General features: G+C 43.3%; 1 protein-coding gene across 1 annotated transcript in view; it reads right to left on the reverse strand.

Annotated features, from left to right (window-relative positions):
• RASGRP1 (RAS guanyl releasing protein 1) overlaps positions 1–20,870 on the reverse strand; it is a 74,654-nt gene that overhangs the window by 22,631 nt on the left and 31,153 nt on the right. Inside the window, exons 3-5 of the mRNA XM_020915493.2 lie at positions 11,321–11,426; positions 2,325–2,387; positions 1,829–1,960 (exon numbers count right to left, since the gene is read on the reverse strand). Coding sequence (XP_020771152.2) covers positions 1,829–1,960; positions 2,325–2,387; positions 11,321–11,426 — 301 coding nt within the window. The remainder of the gene's footprint in view (positions 1–1,828; positions 1,961–2,324; positions 2,388–11,320; positions 11,427–20,870) is intronic.

A 20,870-nucleotide genomic window follows, 5' to 3' on the forward strand; every position in this document is an offset into this window, starting at 1 on the left:
AAATCCATGAACGTTTCTCACAAGAATATGCAAAGCACCATTAGCTAACTTTCTGGGGCCAAAACAATGCATTAACAGTGTCCTTTAAGCAGCTTTTCCTGTGGTGACAGCTAGGAAGCCTTGATGGTTCCCATGAGCCTTCTGAATGTGCTGTGGGAACTAGGTAAAATGTGTTGATCTTAAGGAAGTGGGAAGGACACAGCCCTGGTCACGGTGTCCTGGCCTTCAAGTGCTGGCCCCTCTGTGTAGCCCTGTCACATATGTTCTCTCCATGTCTACTGTTGTGTTCCTTCATCTCATGAGGGTGATGGGGATTCTATCTGGTTGGAAATCTCAAGATTTGGGGGCAGTTTCCACGCCAGAAGGGCACAGAGGGGAGGTGCCATGCTGGGGAATCATGTGTAGGAACACGAGGTGTAGGAACACGAGGTCCCTCTGGGCAGACTTGTGGCATTTTCCTCAAGTGTCCCCAGGAACTGAAATGACCAAGGAAGCCTAGCTGATTCTAGAGTTAGCCCCACACACATTTTCTTGTAATCAATCCACATATTTCTTTTTCAATTTCCTTCACTAAGGAAGCAAAGAGAAAGATAGCAGGTTGCAGACTGTGTTTCCCAAACGGGAATTCCTGAGAAACTTGTCTCTTGACAAAAGGGTTCTGTGGTCAAACGAGTTTGGGAAAAGCTACAAATTCTGCAGCCCCCTTAGCCAAAGAGCATTATTACAGACTCTGAGATGCATCGCAAAAAGGGAAGTTCAGTTCACTATTTCTCAAGTATATCTGGTCAGGCCACATCCCACTGACTCATTCCTAAAGAACATACTGTGGAAAATACTGGTAGAGGAAAGTCAGCTAGGGGTGTACTGGGACAAGGAAGTCAGGGTTTCCAGACTGTCCCAGGTCCTGTGTGCTGCATTTTAAAAACTGAAGATGCTGCTATTGCAAAACCTTTTACGTTTCACGCTGTTACAGTTCTAAGGAAAGAAGTTCAGAGAGTCCAACCTGTGAAGGAGATTTAAGTGGGACTCTGGCACGTGATTTGGAAATCACGTCTATGTGGCCGTGGCACAAGGCACTAGGGACTCTCACAGTCCAGCTTCTGCTCTGTCATTAACTTGACTAGCTCTGTATCCCCAGATGAGCCAGTCTTGCTGAGCCTCAGTTTCCCAAGATAAAAGCATCTTTAAAATATATTTCAGCACTAGAATTCTATGTCCTAGGTATCTGTATTATTCTAAAATAAAGCAGCCACATTATGAAAGCCTTAGCAGACAACGAGTGTACTCTCCTCCCTCGAAATTAGGACAGACATTCATTTTTTCAGACTGGGACCATCTCATAAATAAGAAATCCCAAGGAACAATATGAAACATTCCTGAGTACTTTTCCACCTCTGCACAGATCTCTTGCAGATGTCCGTGTATGTTATAAACCGTCTGCGGGGTCCATTTTTCAGCAGTGCCTTCTGTATTTAGTTCAGGGTGCCTCCAGGCATTGGCTGCTAAAGAAGCACCAATTTAGTCACTGCACTTTCAGTTTCTTGGGATTTGTATAAATTTTAATCAGCGTCTTGCCACCTGATTTCTTTTTCACTGAGACTTTTTTTCCTGCTCTCAGATAGAAGCCACATACAGCATTATCACCAGGGACTTCTCTGCTTTCCTGGTACAAGGCAAGCTTTTCTCTTTGGTAAAGCCACTGAACCTGCCTGAAGGCTTCTTGGGTCGCAGCGGGACACGGCAGAGGTCACAGCAGGACACAGAGGCTTGCTGAGCAGCCTGGGTTGTATTACAGGAGGGAGGTGGTTTCCAAAGACAGGGCACTCACATTTGTGTTGTGTCAATCAGGCGGCGGTGGAGCTCCTCGCCATTTGCTTTCACCAGTTCCTGAAACTCCTCCATGGTGCTTGCCAAGCTGGTATCCATCTTAAACATGATCCAGAATTCTGTTATCCAGTACCTGCACGGTGGGAGTCACAAAACATAAGCCAAAACTGAAGCCAAGGACTCACATTTTGGTAGGATCTTCCCACGAGAAGGACTCAGAAAAAGACAGGGGCTGATTTGTCCTGTATTCCTGGAAATACTGACTATATACTTCTCTGTACAGAATATAAGGAGCTGGAGTGGGGGTAGGGGACAGAGAAGAAAACCACCCACTGACAATCATCTGTGGGCCCTCACACCTGCCCATATCAAATGCTATGCTATGCTAAAGTGAATCATAATCTGAGAAGCCATGACAAAAGATTTTGGCACAACCACATGTGGCTTTTTCATTTCACCCCACCCCACAAAGTCCCAAATGTATGCAGAAATGTTACCTTACAAAATAGCAGATCTTCAGGCAAAGCCCTGGTGAATTCTTTGCCAAGGCATCCTTATAGGTAGGGCTGTGGTTAAGGGAAATGGAAGCCTCTGTTATAAAAACCAAGCAACTTCTTATCTTTGGAAGATTTGCTAGAACTGCCCTTCCCCAGCCCTCCTAAAATTTTCTTTTAATTAAAATGTTTTCTTACGTCTCTGGACCTAGGATAAAACCAACTAGATGGATGTAGCTATATGCTTATTATCACCTAGAAGGGCCAGGACTGTGACTTTATCTAGCCCATGCTGAAGTGGCTTATAGAAGAATGCCAAAGCATCTCCTCTACAGAAGGAGGAAGTCACTAGCACAGCAAGGCCCCAGGAAAATGATCTGTAAGAAGTGAAGAGGGGCCTCTGCCCACATCCAAGACTAGGAGTCTAGTCTGCCAGAGAAAACAAGCTAAATAGAAGAGCCCCTTTTCTTTCCAGCAACTGATTTAAAACAAAAAACACCCTATGCAGTGAATTAGAAGAAAAGCAAGGAATAAATATTCAGATACATTATAATGATAATTCATGCAATAATAGGAAAATGATCATATATGCATAGAGGGTGTTAGCAGACTGATCTTACAGGCTAATGGCAGGTCAGAAAAAGTCATGTGAATGACCCAAATACAGTTGGAGAGCATGTGAAGGATCAATATCATTGGGAATATTCCACAAGAATGATGCCATCCTAAGAACATGAAAGAACAGCAAAGGTCCACCAAGGTCACATGTCTCTAGTGATGTATGGAAAGAACACACGTTTATTGCAAAGGTCAAAGAAACGCAAAATCCAATCCAGTGATGAAGCTGTGTGGTTGTACTCTGTTTTGTCAACATACTGAGGAATACTATGCGGGCTGTGTGCTATACAAGCCACTGCCCTCTTTCTCCTCTTAAAAACCACCCAGAACTCTGTGAATTCCAGCAGGTCTCTGAGAGGACTCCACTGAGCAGCCAGCAGATGTCTCAATTAACAGGGGCTGAGCAGTCTTCATTCACTGGGTATGCATGTTTTAACCCCTGCAAAACACAGGTGTAGATATAGTAAAGTAAAAGACAGTCCAAAGCTTATTACTGACTTTTTTTTTTAATTAGGAAGCAGTCTGTGTATTTTGAAATCTTACATATTGTACTATTAAGAGCATATTAGAATGATATGCTGTGAAACTTCTATTTGGAATATATAATTAAGGCTTTACACTTAAATTTTAAATTCAAACCTTACTAAGTTTATGCATAGCTTTGAAACACCTAAGATGTCAGCTTTACTGTTTACAATTTTAATCTACTGAAGTTACAAGCCTGTTTAGAATTCAAAAAGGTCCTTGAAATAGTTTAAAAATCTAAAATATAAAATTCATAATTATATAAATATATACATATCAATAATTACTTTAAATGTAAATGGTATAAATGTTTCAAACAAAAGACACAGAGTGGCTGAATGAACACAAAAGCAAGATCCACATATATGCTGCCTACAGGAGACGCACTTCAGAATCAGACTGAAAGTGAGGGGATGAAAAAAGGTGTTCCATGCAAATGGAAATTAAAAGAAAGCCATGGTAGTGAGACTTATATTAAACTTGAAAATGAAGACTGTAACAAGAGACAGGAGGACATTACAGAGTAACCAAGGGGTCAATCCAAGAAGAGGATATAATAATTATAAACATACATGCACCAAACATAAGAGCACCTAAACATACACAGAAAATGTTAACAGACACAAAGCAAGAAACTGACAATAAAACAATAGTAATAGGGGACTTTAACACCCTTATATCAATGAACATCATCCAACAAAAAAATCAGTAAGGAAACACTGGCCTTAAGTGAAACATTAGCCTAGATGCGCTAAGATATATAGAGAATATTCCATACAAAAGCAGAATACATACATTTTTCAAGTGCAAATGGAACATTCTCCTGGATAGATCACAGGCTAGGCCACAAAGTGAATCTCAGTAAATTTAAGAAAACTGAAAACATGCCCAGCATTTTTTCTGACCACAATGCTGTAAGATTAGAAATCAGCTATAGGGGGAAAATAAAAAAACCACTCAAAAATCACAAATGTGTGGAGACTAAATAATATGCTACTACACAACCAATGGATCACTGAAGAAATTAAGGAACAAATCAAAAAATACCTGGAGACAAATGGAAGCAAAACCACAAAATCTATGGGATGCAGCAAAAGCAGTTCCCAGAAGGAAGTTTATAGTGACACAAGCTCATCTTAGGAAACAAACAAACAAAAATCTCAAATAAATTACCTAACCTTAAACCTAAACGAACAAGAGAAAAACAAACACAACCCAGTTAGTAGAAGGAAAGAAATTATAAAGATCAGCAGAAATAAATGAAACAGACTAAAAACAATAGGAAAGATCAATGAAACTAAGAGCTGTTTTTTTTGCAAAGATAAATTGGTAAACCTTTCTAGACTCTTAAAAAAAATGGAGAGGGCCCAAATCAATAAAATCAGAGATGAAAAAGAAATTACAACAAGCACCAGAGAAATGCAAAAGATCATAAGAGATTACTACTACATGACAATATAATTGACAACTTAGAAGAAATGTACAAATTCCGAGAAATGTACAATTTCCCAGGACAGAATCAAGAAGAAATAGAAAATATGAGCAGACCAATTACCAATAAAACTGAATCAGTAATTTAAAACAATACAATGAACAAAAGTTCAGAACCAGATGGCTTTACAGGTGAATTCTACCAAATATTTAAAAAAGAGTGAACACCTATCCTTCTCAAATATTCTAAAAAATTCCAGAGGAAGGAATCCTTCCTAACTCATTCTATGAGGTCAGCACCACCCTGACACCAAAATCAGACAAAGAGTTCACAGAAAAAGAAAATTACAGGCCAACATCACTGATAAAAATATGATGAACACAGATGAAAAAAAATCCTCAACAAACATTAGAAAATCAAATTCAACAGTATACTAAAAGAATTATATATGATGATTAATGTGAATTTATCCAGTGGGTGCAAGGATAATTCAATCTCCACAAATCAGTCAGTGGGATATACCCTATTGACAAATTGAAGAATAAAAATCATATGATCATCTCAATGGATGCAGAAAAAATATTTGAGAAAATTCAACATCCTTTTATGATAAAAACTCTCCACAATGTGAGTAATGAAGGAACATACCTCAACATATATGCCATATATGACAAGTCCGTAGCTAACATCATACTCAATGGCTGAAGAATTTAAAGCATTTCCTCTAAGATCAGAAACAAGACAAAAGATGCTCACTCTCACCACTTTTATTCAACATGGTATTAGAATCCAGCCACAGCAATCAGACAGTAAGAAGAAATAAAGTCAACTTGGAAAGGAAGAATTTAAAACTGTCACTGTTTGAAGATGACACAATACTATACATAGAAAAGCCTAAAGATGCCACCAAAAACTACTAAAGCTCATCAATAAATTTGGTAAAGGTGCAGGATACAAAATTAATATATAGAAATCTGTTGAATTTCTAATATACTAACAAGGAACTATCAGAAAGAGAAATTAAGAAAATATCATTTACAATCACATAAAAAATGAATAAAATACCTAGGAATAAATCTAACTATAGAGGTAAAAGACTCATACTCAGAAAACTTTAAGACACTGATGAAGAAAATTGAAGATGACAGATGGAAAGGGATACTTATGTTCATGGATTAGAAGAATGTTGTTATGATGACCATACTACCCAAGTCAACCTACAGATTCAATATAATCCTTATCAAAATACAAATGGCATTTTTCACAGAATTAAAACAAATAATTCTAGAATTTCTATGGAAACACAAAAGACCCTGAACAGCCCAAACAATCTTGAGAAAGAACAACACAGGGGAGTTATCATGCTCCCTGACTTCAGACATACTACAAAGCTACAGTCATCAAAACAGTATAGTATTGGTATAAAAACAAACATGTAAATCAATGGAACAGAAGAGAGAACCCAGAAAATAACTTTGAAACTTACTGTCAATTAATCTAAAACAAAGGAGGCAGGAATATACAATGGAGAAAAGACAAGTCTCTTCAATGGATGTTACTGGGGAAACTGGACAGCTCCATGTGAAAGCATCACACTGCACAAAAGCAGTCACACCATGCACAAAAATAAATTCAAAACTTATTAAGAACTTAAAAGCCCCAAAAATCATAGAACCTATAGAGAAAAACATAGGAAGTATGCTCTTTGGATATGTCTCCTCAGGCAAGGAAAACAAAAGCAAAAATAAACTAGTGGGATTATATCAAACTAAAAAGCTTTTGCAAAATGAAGGAAGCTATCAACAAAAAGAAAAGGCCACCTACTAAATGATGGAAATATTTGCAAACAATATGTCCAATAAAGGGTTAATATCCAAAATATACAAATAACGCATACAACATTAAAAAACCTGATTAACAAACAGGCAGAGGATCTGAATAGACATTTTTCCAAGAAGACATACAAATGGCCAACAGGCACATGAGAAGATGCTCAGCATCATTAATCATCAGGAAAGTGCAAACCAGAACCACAAAGAGATCAACTCATACCTGTCAGAATGGCTATTATAAAAAAGACAGCAGATGACAGTGTTGCTGAAGATGTGTAGAAAACGAAACCCTTGTGCCCTGCTAGTAAGAATATAAATTGGTGCAGCCACTATGGAAAACAGTAAATAGGTTCCTTAAAAAATTAAAAATAGAACTCCTGGGTATTTATCTGAAGAGAACAAAAACATTAATGAGAAGAGATATATGGAGCCCTGTGTTCAATGAAGCATTATTTACAATAGCGAAAGTATGGAAGTAAACTAAGTGTTCATCAAGAGATGAATGAATGAAGAATACTTGGTGTACACAAACACACAATGGAATATTACCCAGCCATAAGAAAGAACAAGATTTTGCCATTTGCAACAACATGGATGGACCCAGAGGGCACACACTAAGTGAAAACAGAAAGAAAAATACTGTACTTCATTTATACAAGGGATCTAAAAACACTAAACAAATGAATATAATGAAAACAGTTATGTATACAGAGAACAAACAGGTGTTTGCCAGAGGGGAGGAAAGAAATAAGTGAAGGAGATTAAGAGGTACAAACTTTAGTTTGTAAAAATAAATGAGTCATGGGTATGAAATGCAGTGTATGGGGAATACAGTCAATAATTATATAGTATCTTTGTATGATGACATGTCATAACTAGACTTATTGTGGTGATCATTTTGAAATGTACGTGTGTGTATTAGTTGCATCGTATCCAACTCTTTTAGACTCCAGGGACTATAGCCTGCAAGGCTCCTCTATCCATAGAATTCTCAAGGCAAGAATACTGGAGTGGGTTGCCATTCTCTTCTCCAGGGGATCTTCCTGACCCAGGAATCGAACTCACATCTCCTGCATTGCAGGTGGGTGCTTTACCATCTGAGCCATATCAAATCACTGTTATGTGACAGGAACTAACATAATGTCATAGGTCAATGATACTTCAAAAACAAACAAATAAACAAACAAAGAAAAAGAAATCAGATTTGTGGTTACCAGAGGTAGGCGGTGGAAAAAGGGGGGAATGTATGAAGGCAGTCAAAAGGTACAAACTTCCTGTTGTAAGACAAATAAGTACTGGAGATGTAATGTACAATATGATAAATATAATTAACACTGCTCTATAGTATACCTGAAAGTTGCTAAGAGGATAAACTCTAAGTTATCATCACAATAAAACTTTTATCTATTTTCAATTTTGTATCTATTTTCAATTTTGTATTTTGAGATGACAGATGTTCACTAAACTTGCGAATCATGCTTCAAACCTTAAACTTTCATAGTGCTTTAAGTCAACCTTATCTTAAAAAAAGAAACCTGGAATAAAAAATAAAATCCAAGTTGCAGTTTAAAACGATTGCAAGTATTTAATTAATGGCACTATTTTAATTAACCAAACATTTTTAAAGGTCCCTTACAAGTGCTTAGAGGGACACTCTAGACCTATGGAAAGAACAAGAAGATTTGCAAGCTAAACTTGGACCCCTAAAGAAAAACTATGACTGTGAAATTTGTACTTTTCATAAAATGAGTTTAACGTAAAAAAACCTAACTTTTGATAGACTTACTGTTTATAAAATCTATCCTTAAGGGCATGGAAACCAAACAGAAACACGAAACATAAAACCACCCACACAAACACACATCAACAAAGATAATCGATATAAAAAATAAGCCCAGGTCAATTTCCTGAAGTGAATGGGTGCACAGGGCCTGCTGCAGCGTGTGCGGCAGGGTCTGCGAACCCCGTTGCTCTCCATCTAAGGGCCAAGCCTGTGGGCACACAGAACATCACTCAGATGATGTTGGCAGAGCCTCCCAAGGTCACAAAGACCACGCCACATGGGGGCCACCTGAGCGAGGCAGGCCCTGCGTCTCACTTGAGGAGATGAAGCAAGCAGCGGCACGTGCAGGCCGGACCGAGGCTCAGGCGTCTGCAGGGCAGCTGTCACTGTTGGCTGGAAGCTTCAGGTGCCACACCTTCATAGGCAGTGCTGTGGCAACAAAGTACCAACAGTGCTGACTGTACTTTTCAGGCATCCGAATTATTCAAGGCACGTTGCTACATTTTTCTCTCTCAACCATGGGAAAACACCAATACAAACTGTGTTCTCCACGGACTAATTTGTACCTGGGGTACCCGTCTTGTCACCCCACTGGGTACCTGCCCCCACTGTGGACCCAGAGTCCTCCTCCCCGCCATCCTCCCTTCCAATAAAAAGGACCCACTCCAGTCTGGTGTGCTGAGAAGCTTGGCATGGAGGGGAGAGGGCTTCTGAGAGCTGAGGACGGGGCAGGCAGGGCACACTGCATCAGTTGAGGGGCTACCATCCCCCTCCACCTGCAGAGGCTCTGAAGCATGGTCTCCTTCACTTAGGGAAGTGAGCGCAGGGCGGGACGATAAAGGAGGGGCTGGCTGTGCAGACGAGCAGCCCTGTACGGGACAGAGACCGAGGAGAGTCTCTGGGGCCCGGACGAAGGCAGAGGCATGGGAATGGAACGGAGAGGAGAGCTAAGAGTCATTTCTGAAGCAGGAACCCTGGGATTAGGTGACTGGCTCTGTGGGAGTGAAAGGCAGAGAGGATTATGAGGGCTTTGATGTTGCTGCTCTAGGCCATCAGATGGGCAAGGACACCATGAACTGAAATTGAAAATGAAAATACAGGTGTCAAAGCAGAACTAACGGGGTAGTAGGAGTGGAGGTGGTGAGTTAGGTTTTGAGTATATTAAGACTGAAGTGTCTACAGGACAAAGTAGTCCAAACATTTCTTAAAAAAAATGGTTTGAGTTACAGAAATATGGACTTGAAGGTCATCAGAGGAATGGTGGTGGGAAAGTACACAGAGAAGAAAGCCAGGATGCTGTCCCATTTTGAAGTGGTTCCCAAAGAAAAGGCTGGATGGAGAGCTGGAGGCGGGTGTCCCAGGAGAAGGGAGACCCAGGAAGGTGCAGTCCAGAGCCCTGCAAGGAGTCTGGAGAGGCGGGGTGCGGTCAACAGTGCTTCTACAGGGAGGTCGCTATAAACAAGGATGGAAAATAAGCTGCTGGGCTTGACAACCAGGAGGTCACTGGTGACATCAGAGGAAAGTCTGAGTAGAGGGCTGGAGGCCACAGTCGGGTGAAGGAGTAAGTGGGAGTTGAGAGATGGGAGATAGTGAGCGTGGACTATTTTAAGAAGTTTGTGCATCACATTTCTAACCCTAACAACGGAATGAAGGGGAGGCAGGGTTGAGAGTTTATTTTTAGGTTAGGGAGATGTGAATGAGTTTTAGACTGAGGGACAGGTGCCACTGAAGACGCAGGGTTTAAAAGGACAGGAAAGAGGGGAGATAACCTATAGAGAAAGATTCTGCAAAAGTGCAAGGGAGGATGGCAGGGAAGAGGACTCTGGGTCCACAGTGGGGGCAGGTACCCAGTGGGGTGACAAGACGGGTACCCCAGGTACAAATTAGTCCTTGGAGAACACAGTTTTTTCTTTGAGTAATTACTGACACTATTGAGAACTGCTGGTACATGGAGTTCTCCTATGGCTTTAGAACACTCTGTAGATTAGACATCCATTTATTACCTGTACCTTTCATCACGTGGACGCCTCCCAAGGCCACTGAAATGCCACTGAAAACACCTTCTTCTCTGAGTGTTTATAAGGAGACTTAGGGAATAGATTCAGTCCTGATGGCTTTTGCGCTTCTGTTGCGTGCCGTGAGATGAAAAGGGAAGGCTGGGGAGAGCGGTAAAGGGTTAGAGGAGCTACACAGCGTGACTCAGTGCCCAGGACCTGGGCTTCAAGGTGCTAAACGGTCTCACCCCACCTACAGCCCACGGGGTCATCAGGCATCAGAAAGACAGAGAAAGCAGTGCCACCCCACTCAATTTACACCCCAAAGAAGGTCAGAATCCAGCAGGGTTTGCTTGGCGCAGTCAGCACCTCCGTCTAAAGCAGAAAGGCACCAGATGCCCTGGTGTCAGGAAGCTCTCTTCAAAACCTGGGAAGGTTGAAGAATTAGACAGGAAAGCCAGAATGCAGCACCCTTGTCAATTTGCATGCGATGAATATGAATTTTGATTAATTTACAGGAAAAGTATTTTTCACTAGCAAGAGTGAACGAAGAACACTGTGTCTGCATGTTGATCTCTTTGACCTCTTCCCAGAAAAATCAGCATCAATAACTCTGCCTTGTCCAACAGAAGACACAAACATACACACAACACATATCCATAGACACGCATGCCATTCCCTGAAAGGACACGTGAACCCACTAACCACTCAGGGTCATGCCACACCAACCAAAATGAAAGCATCATTCAAATTTCAAGATGCTTCTGAATCAATCCTATTTGCGGACTGCCGCCAGGCACTGTGCTAAAGGATATAGAGTGATAACTTTTTGGAGCAGTTCAGCAGAGGAAATGAGAATTCGGTGCATGGTCAGCATGACTTGCAACAGCTGGTTACTTCGACACAGGTTTCCGTCTGCATCTGAAAACACAAAGAGCAGCATCTGAGCAAGGCCCCCGAGAGGAATTAGCTACCTGACGCACACCTGCCAACTCCCATCACTCAGGCGGGAGACCAGAGGCACAGTGCCTCCTCCATGGCCTTTGGCACTGCACACCCCTCCCTTCTTTGCTTTTCTTATCCTCTTGCTGCTTACTCCCCTTCCCCAAATGCCTGTTTTGATGCTCATTCATTACCCAGCCAGAAGGTGGTAGGATCGTGGGGAAGTGGTACCATCTGAACAGGTACAGGTGAGTCTGTTGAAAGCAGGAGCAGATCCAGGTTTCGTGGCTCCCAAAGGGCATATGGTGGGGGGAGGGAGAAGTCCCTTCTAGGATCCCAGTGAAACGAGTTATAGTCTTAATAGATCACGGTGAAAATACCTTGCTTTTGTAAACTGCACAAAAACATATGACCATATGAATACATTTCTAGGGCTGGCCCATGATCTTGGAAGGACTCATGCCAGTGAGGGGACCTAAAATTCAAGTCTCCCTAGTTTCACGGGCAATGCATCTCTGGATGGGCATAAAGGAGGAAGACTATGGGCAAATGTGACTTTGGAAGATTATGGGTGGGTTTACAAGTACCTATGATGATCTGTATCAAAGACCATGGTTAGCTTCTTAATTGGGTTTCCAAATCCCACTGGTACCAGATAACAAGATTTTTTCCATACACTGGCAATAGGTATAAAGATTCCCCCTAGAGCGGTTTTCAAAATCTTTTAACACTTGTGGCAGAAAGTGTTAGGGGCTGGTTGTTCACAGACATCTATTCTCTGTCTTTCACCATGGACTGCATCACCAGATTCCCTTGCCAGTTAGTTTACAGTTGGGTTCAGCCATTGGGAAGCATCAGCAAGAGATGGGAGGAGAGGGAAGTCAGGATATTTTTCTCCTTCCCTCTCTGCTTTGGTACCACTTTCCTGACAGCTGCTACAGGTCTTTTTGATAAATGATTGCACTGCTTGGCCCCTCTTTCAGGGCTCCAGCTCTCACTGGGGTCTAAAACTATTCCTTCTCCCTTGACTCTTTAGTCCTAAGGATGGTAGCAACCTTTAGCTGTTGACAGTCTCTGGGTATCTGGGTACAGTATCTCAACTCCACTCTCTGTAAGTAGTGACCCTTCATTAAAGTGTCTTCACTTAAACCATGTGAATTCTGTTCCCTCTTGGGAACTTTAATGATTCAGTGGAAAATATCAAATTAAAGAATATACATGAATTGTTTTTTTTTAATCATTTTTTGCTCCTTAAAGCACATTATACAAAAGGGGTCATCACTTTCATTCTTTCTAAGTGTACCAAATCGTAAATGAAGGACACAGTCCATCTGGGCTCAGAATTCAGAAGTCCTGGCTCATCCTCAAATGATGACCTAAAATCATAGCTCATTAACTACTTGCAGAAATGTAAGGAACCCTGAAGAGATCACTCCCCTTCCCCTCACCAAATCCACCAGTTCACCTGCACTCTGTTGCTCTTACTTCTTGCCTTCCTCTGTTACCATGGGAAGCACTTCAGAAGCCAGTGCCTCCACTGAGCTCTGAGGGTCTTTTTCTTGAGGACAGTGACACCATCTTTGTCCACTTTCTCTCCTCCAATATCAACTTTTCTCTCTCCTGGTTTACTTCCACTGGCATTTAAATATGCACCAGGACCTCCTATTTAAAACAAAATGAAGTAAAGCAAAACCTGAAACCCTTGTCCTCTCTAGCCATCTCTCAGTTTTGCTCCCCCTTTCAGTAAAACTTCACTGTCATCTACGTCTCATCTCCCATCCCCTTTCAACCATTCCATTTTTGACTTCTACGTCCATTATGCCACTAAATCTTTTATATTCAAGGTCACTGATCAGGTCCACATTGCTATATCCAAGAGTTCATTCCTCTGTCCTCATCTTACTTTATGGCTCAAGCTGCATTCAACCCAGCCCAACTCAAGCTGACAACTCTCTCCTCCTTCCCAGAACACTTTCTCCTCTTGGCCTCCTCAGCATCACACTCGCTCAGCTTCTCTGTGTGGCTCTTGTTCTGTCTCCTAATCCTTTGCTGAGCTCTTAAATGTCACCATGCTGTGGCTTAGTCCTCCCACTTCTTTTTCTTTTCTAACAATTTTTAAAAGTTAAAACTTAAGTTTTAACTTTAAAAAATTAATTTATTTCATCTAGGCAGGGAAATTCATCTATAGTCCTTTGGGCTAAAATACCCCTGATATGCTCGTGACTGCCCCGACATCTTCAGCCTTACTTGGTGAATCCATATAGATGTCTAATCTCAGACTTCACTCGTCCAAGCAAAATTCTGGACCTCTCCCCCCTCCAGTTCACGTCTCTTCCATTCTTCCTCATCTCAGGAAATGGCACCACAGTCACCCTTTCACTTACCCAAACAGAAAACCTAGGGGTTACCCTTTACTTCCCATTTTTCCTCCTATCCAATCCATTAGTGAGCCTTGATTCTACTTTCAAAATATGTCTCAAACCTCTCCATGTTCCCCCATCCTTGCCACCATTCTAGTTGTAATCATCACCATGGAGACCTATTTGACCTCCCTGTTTTCACTCTTATCCACCTAAACACCATCTGTTTTCCACGAAGCAGCCATGAGTGAGCGCCTAAAACCCACAAATCAGGGCATGTGCTTCAGTGGAGCCCATTACACTGGAAATAAAGCACCGACTACTGACTATAGCCCACAGAGCTCTCCCCATTCTGGTTCCTTTCAGTCTTTCACTTCATTTCATACCATATTACTCTCCTCCATACTCCTGTCTATACTGCAAACACTCCAAGCTTATTCCTACTTTGCATGTGTTCTTTCCTTCAATGTGCCCTTTCTTCCTGTGGACAATTCATGTCATTTACATCTCAGTTTCAATGTCACATCCTCAGAATGGTGATCCTTAAACTACCTCCGTAGCCATGATCCTGCCTGAATTTCTTCATAGCACTTACCAATGATCTGAAGTTATCTTTTTTATGTGTTTCATTTTCATTTTCTGAGTCTCCACTAGAATATAAGCTTCATGAGATCTGACCTTGTCTGTTTTTTCCACAACCGTATCTCTAGGGTCCAGAACAGTGCTGATACATGCAGTTACTCATTAAACATTTACAGAGTAAGTGAGTGAACTATACCAAATAGGAGACCCCTTAACTTTTCATGTTTCTTTGGATAGTGTGTTTGCTTTTTTCATTAGCTATTTAATTAATGACATTTAATTGTTGTTGTTATTCAGTTGCTAAGTTGTGTTCAACTCTTTTGCAACCCCAAGGACTGTAGTTCACCAAGCTCCTCTGTCCATGGGATTTCAAAGGCAAGAATATTGGAGTGGGTTGCCATTTCCTTCTCCAGGGAATACACCCAACCCAGAGATCTAACCCGCTTCTCCTGCTTAACAGGCTGAATTCTTTACCACTGAGCCACCTGGGAATCCCCAATGATATATAATATATACACTTATTTTCTTCTTGGCCACAGCTTATAAAGTTACAGTTAACAAAGTTATAACTTGATAAGTCATTTTTAAGAAGTATTTATCTAGCCTGTTACAGTTTTGTAAATCTTTCATTACTTATTCTAAGCTTACACTCTGGTGAGAGAGGGTTATCACTGCTAGCTCTCTGTTTTCTGGCCCACATAATTTCTGTAACATGTACCTCCTGCCACAAAAATTCTGTAAAACAAAACATCCCAAAATTCAGTGACTGAAAACAGTGATCTTTTATTTTCTCAAGTGTCTGTAAGTTGGCGAGCGGCTGGCTGATATTGGCTGGGCTTTGCTGGGGCTCCTCCCCTACATGCCCCCAGCTTCCTTGGACCAGCGGGCTAGCCATGGTGTGTTTTCATGGTGATGGCAGGGCGCTGTAGGGTAACTGGAACTATCCAATGCCTCTTACCCGAGGCTTGGAACAAGCATGCTGTCACTTCCACTTTATTCTGTTGGTCAAAGAAAGTCACTGCTGAACCTCAAGGCAAAGGACAGGAACCTCGAAGTCACATGGAAAAGACCACTGACATGGAGAAGGTAAAAAACTGGAGGAGGGGACAATAACAATCCATTCTACCACAATTATGGGGATGTAAGTTTTCAATTCAGAATCTGACAATATAATAAGGCACCTCTCCTCACAGAAGCAGTAGTATTCCTACCTCCAAACATTATGGCACAAAGCAGGAGAATCTGAAATATACTTGTAGGGTATGCATCAGAATGTTCATAGGAGTCACGGACACAATTGCAGACATACTCAGTATGGACAGAATCTAAAACCGGTTATCTCAACTGTTCTTTGTGGTTGGCAAGCATCTTTCCAAGGATGCTCACATATTAGGGAAAGGCGCTTAGAAGTGTCCCGAGTGAGACCAAAACCAAGTCACATACAGAAAGATACAGGGACCCAAACAGGATTATTATGTAGAAGACTCAGGAGTGATATTAAAATTATCTTCAAATATTTGTAATGTTATGTGTAGGAGAAGGTTTAGACTTCTTCTGTAGGGCCACAAACCATGGAACCAGAGAGGATGACTAGAAAAAGTGATAGGAAAGAGAACTGGGCAGAACAGGTGGTAGAAACAATTCTAATCCTTACGCCTGCCCAGCAGTGGGACCATTCCCATCACAGACGCATTCAAGAGGAGGCGGGCCAGGACATTTAATCACATTATTGTAATTGGCTAGCAGCTGCTATTTACTGAAATGAAAGTAAAAGCGTTAGTCACTCACTCGTGTCCAACTCTCTGCGACACCATGGACTGTATGCACTGCAGCCTGCCAGGTTTCTCTGTTCATGGGATTCTCCAGGGGACCTTCTCGACCCAGAGACTGATCCTGGGTCCCCTGCATTACAGGCAGATACTTTACTGTCTGAGCCCTGAAGTCCTACTCAATACCAGGAACTCTGCTAAGTACTTTAATAATTTTACTTCTAATTCGCACAACACTTCTAATGGTGTCAGTCCTGATTATAATTTATAGCTGAGAAAATCAACACACAGAGAGATGAGTTCCTTTGTTCTGTCTGGGTCAAAGAGACAACGGGTGGAGGAGCTAGGATCTGGCTGCTGGTCGGTTTGATTCCAGATTCCCAGCTCTCCACAACACTGCACAGCCATTTGTCAGAACAGGGAATTCAAGTATGAAATAGGGGAAACGGCTAAAGTAGATAAGCTTTATGATCTCTTCCAGTCCTGAAGGCTATAAGACTAAGAGATGCCACTGGCATATTGGATTGGAACCGATTAATGCACATTTGAAAGGACCGCTCTTTGCATCGGACGATTTCTGAAAAACTCTCCTATGTGCCTTTGTGGACAGATACTGATCATTCAAGGTGCCTTTAAAATAAGAAGGGTGCTGTGTCTAAGACTCACAGTCATAGTCACTTTCCACTTTTACCCTGCACTCCCCTCTTCCCCAGGGTTCTGTGATGCACCGCCCCCCCCAACTTCGGGCATGCTAATCCTCATGTTCTGCGGGAGGACGGGCTGGCAAACGGTTAGGCCGGGAGGGCGTGACTCACCCAGCAAAGGGAGGCAGAGGCAGAGGAGGGAAGGTGCGTCTCGGCGTCTCAGTCCAGCCCCCTCCTCGGTGCCCCCTGCTCCACAGGAGGACGTCCTGGTGTGTGCATTTGCCCTCGTTCCCACCACCGCCTCTCCCTGATGCGACCTTCAACATCTGTATGGCCGCATCAAGGAGGCAGGCGCCTCCTGCCCTCATCTCAGAGAGCAGCGCTTCTTCCTTCTTGAGGGGAAGAGCCTCCCTCTGAAAGGCAGATCTCAAAGTGGGTGATCCAGGGAAGTCTACCTTCCAGTCTTCTGGATTTTATTTTGATAATTTGGTACAACTGCTGTAAATTGATTTAAATATTTCAGTGAATAATTTAATTTTGTTTGCAGCTTTAGGCTTTTGAAAAACACAAGGTGTCATGCTAAAAATTCTAATAAGTAAAATGTGCAATGCATAATAAAATGTGCATATCTTCTCGTTACCATCTGCTTCTCCTTCTACTTCAGAGGAAGCCTGCTTTAAAAGGTTAAAACCTCAGTGGGACATAAAATGTCAATCTCACGTACTCCGTCACGCGACCTGAGGAGCAATGTGTGCTGCTAGTCGAAGACCCACCCGACCTGCGGTCCATCTGCTCCACAGCACAGACAGGAAAGCCACGGCATCTCTCTGCGAGCCAACGGCTGGGTTTCCATCATTCGACTCAGTGCTGGCAATAGCCACGCTTCATGGGATCAAAGCATCTCAGGGTGGAAATGACTTTAGCTACCTTCCACCTCAACCTTCTAACTGATGCATGACCCCCTCCCCTAAAGGCATCACAGGTAACAGGCTCTGCCTGTACCCTTCCAATGACAGGACACAACTCTCTAACTACTCTACAGAGCAACTTTTCACTCTACTTCAATTAAAAACATTTTATCATTAATTGACTCAGTGCAAGGGACGGTCCGAGGTACCAAAGGAGGTCTGAAGAGCTACGAGAAAACCCCTGTCCCTGAGGAGCCCACAGTCTAGTGGGGGAATAAGACACACACTCAAGATACTTGAACACCATCTCAGGGGGTCAATGCTAGAGGTGAAACCCGTGGAGACCATGCTGAATGGTGGTAAAGTTCTGGAGAAGAAGAAACCCTATCCAGTCGTGGTGACTCGGGAAGCATCTCTTGATATCTGAAGCGAGGTGACCCAGCATTTCAAGAGGCCATCTGGTCCAGCCCTCTGCCTCTTGGTTGGCCTGTAGACACTGTTCTTCCTTCCTGTGGTTTAATCTTAAATAAGCTGTTTGCCTCCCAGGGTGACTATCTTCTCCCTGGTGATGAGACTCCTGTGAGAACAAAAAACCTGCAAAGGGCTGCATTCTAGGCCTCACTTCTTGCTGATGAGGGGTGGGGGTGACTTTCCTTACATGAAGGCTTATCTGGGGGGTGAGGTGGGAATGACTCATTGCAAGACGGACATAGGACATGTCCACAGCACAGAAACTCCAGAGCAGAGTCTCTTCTTCCCCTCTGAGTTGGTTACCATGGAAATCTCTTGATTGTGAAAGGATCTGGTAGCTCAGTTGGTAAAAGATCTGCCTGCAATGCAGGAGACCTGGGTTTCATCCCTGGATTGGGACGATCCCCTGGAGAATGGAACAGCTAACCATCCCAGTGTTCTGGCCTGGAGAATTCCATCAACTGAGGAACTTGGAAGGCTACAGTTTAAGGGGTTGCAAAGAGTCAGATACAACTGAGCGACTTTCACTTTCAAAGGCAGAAAGTCAGAAATTGGTATACTGAGGGTAAGAAAGCTGTCAACACTGGGTGGGGGTGGGGTGCTGGGCTTAGTCGCTCAGTCGTGTCTGACTCTTTGTGACCCCATGAACTATATCCTGCCAGTCTCCTCCATCCATGGAGATTCTCCAGGCAAGAATATTGGAGTGGGCTGCCATGCCCTCCTCCAGGGGATCTTCCCAACCCAGGGATCAAACCCAGGTCTCCCGCATTGCAGGAGGATTCTTTACCAGCTGAGCTACCAGTGAAGCCAACACCAGGTGTGCTGAAACCAGAGGCCGGAAGATGGTAATGGGAAAGCTTGTATCAGAAACCTGGGGGGGAAGGGTTGGATCTAGAGCCTAGAGCAGGACTGCCTCTGCTAATGCAGATCAGTAAGTCCAGAAACAGAAGAGGCTGCTCCACATAGAAGCTGCCAGGTACACCCAGAGTTCTGAATGGACTACAAGGCGATAAATGTCCCAAAGAAATGAACCTACTTGACAGCAAGACTGGTATACTCATCAAATCCTGTCTGGAGAGTGTAGAGAAACTGGCAAGCTGAAAACAAGCTTACTGGTGTGCTGTTTGCTTGGCTGATTGATGTTTTAGAGCCCACAGCTGCAGCTGGGGCAGGAAGTGCATGTGAAGAAAGAACGCGGTGACACACACAAGACTTTGAACTCTCAGAGCTTCTACTACCTGAGCAGCTTACGACGTGTATCAGTACCACCTTAATCCTGGTTTTTTTCTGGTCCTCAGCCCCTCCAGATTTGGGGGAAGACTACAGTTAAGAGAAAGTAAGTGATCTGCTAAGAACAGAGCCTCACTTCACAAGGCAGGTGTGCCAAGAGCGTGGCTGCTGCTGGGATGCACTGGTAAGAGTTTAAACAACAGCCCTCCTTGGACGGTGAGCGGGACTCTGATTTGCAGTGTTTGCAGATTTCTGTGGTGTTAACGCTCCCACTAGGGCCAATTCCAAGCCACCAGCATGAAGTCAGAGTGGGGAGCTGGGAGGAGATGCTGGCAGTTGGCTCAGGCCGGGTGCGGCCGGTCCTGGATGCCATGGCTGCCACTTGCACCCATGGACCTGGGGTTGGCTTCCTTCCCTCCTGGGCGTCTCGTTCCCAGTGCTCCCAAGTTCACTTTCCCCCTCAGTCCTGATCCCGTGCCCTCTGGGCTTGCCTGGTGTAACTGACCAGTTAACACCTATATTAAAGGCCCTGGGAGGGGAGGAGGACATTTGGGAGCACCCTTTTAGATGTCTTCGTTGTAACAGTGACTTCTTGGAGTGCTTACCGCTCTCACCCAAGGATGAGCATTTTCACGTAGAGTGGGAATCTGGGACAAGGGAAGTGCCCCACTGCCCCATGTCTTGTTCTGGGCCCCTCTGGGTAACTTGGTATATCATACCCAGACCCATGGTGAGTACCCAGACCACATGACTGAGAAAATGTAGGCCTAGTTGGAATATTTACTATCCCTTGGCCCAATACACGGTCCAGGAGCTCCGAAGATCTTGGTTACAAGTAGCTTTTAATTATTTATTTGCACTGGCTGGAGGATACCATGATGTAGGACAATACAAGGCCTCCATTGAACTGTGACCTGCAGTTTCACACTTTTGCAACAAGCCTTCAAGCAGCATCCCACCCCAGTGGGTAAAGGCTGGGTGGGCTCATGTCTTCTCAGTGGGGCTGCTGACAGTCAAAGCCAGGGATTCAGAGGACAGGAAAACCTGGCTCATTGACCCTTGATTTCGTCTAATCAGGCTTCTCTCAACTACTGTCCCAGATAGGCCGACCTGGAGGCACGTTGTAAAGGAAAGGGACTGTATCTGCTTCCCATGAGTTTTTGGATTTGTTCACCATCCTGCTGGGTCAGGGATGGGGAGCAGGAGGTGGAGAGGGCGTTCAAGTTGCCTAGCATCTGGATATACACATCCATCCGTGTACACATACAATACATGTACATGCACAACATGTGCATACACAGCTGCCCCTGACACCCCCAGAAGCTAGAGAACTCTCCCTCAATGCAACACCTAGAGCAAGGCTATGTCTTCCCAGCACTGATGTTCAATAAACAGAATCACCTCTGCTGAGCATGTGAGCTGTGCAACTCTGTGAGGAGGAGGCACGAGGACACAGTTT

This window comes from Odocoileus virginianus, chromosome 6 (genome assembly GCF_023699985.2).
Source record: "Odocoileus virginianus isolate 20LAN1187 ecotype Illinois chromosome 6, Ovbor_1.2, whole genome shotgun sequence".
Lineage (NCBI taxonomy): Eukaryota > Metazoa > Chordata > Mammalia > Artiodactyla > Cervidae > Odocoileus > Odocoileus virginianus.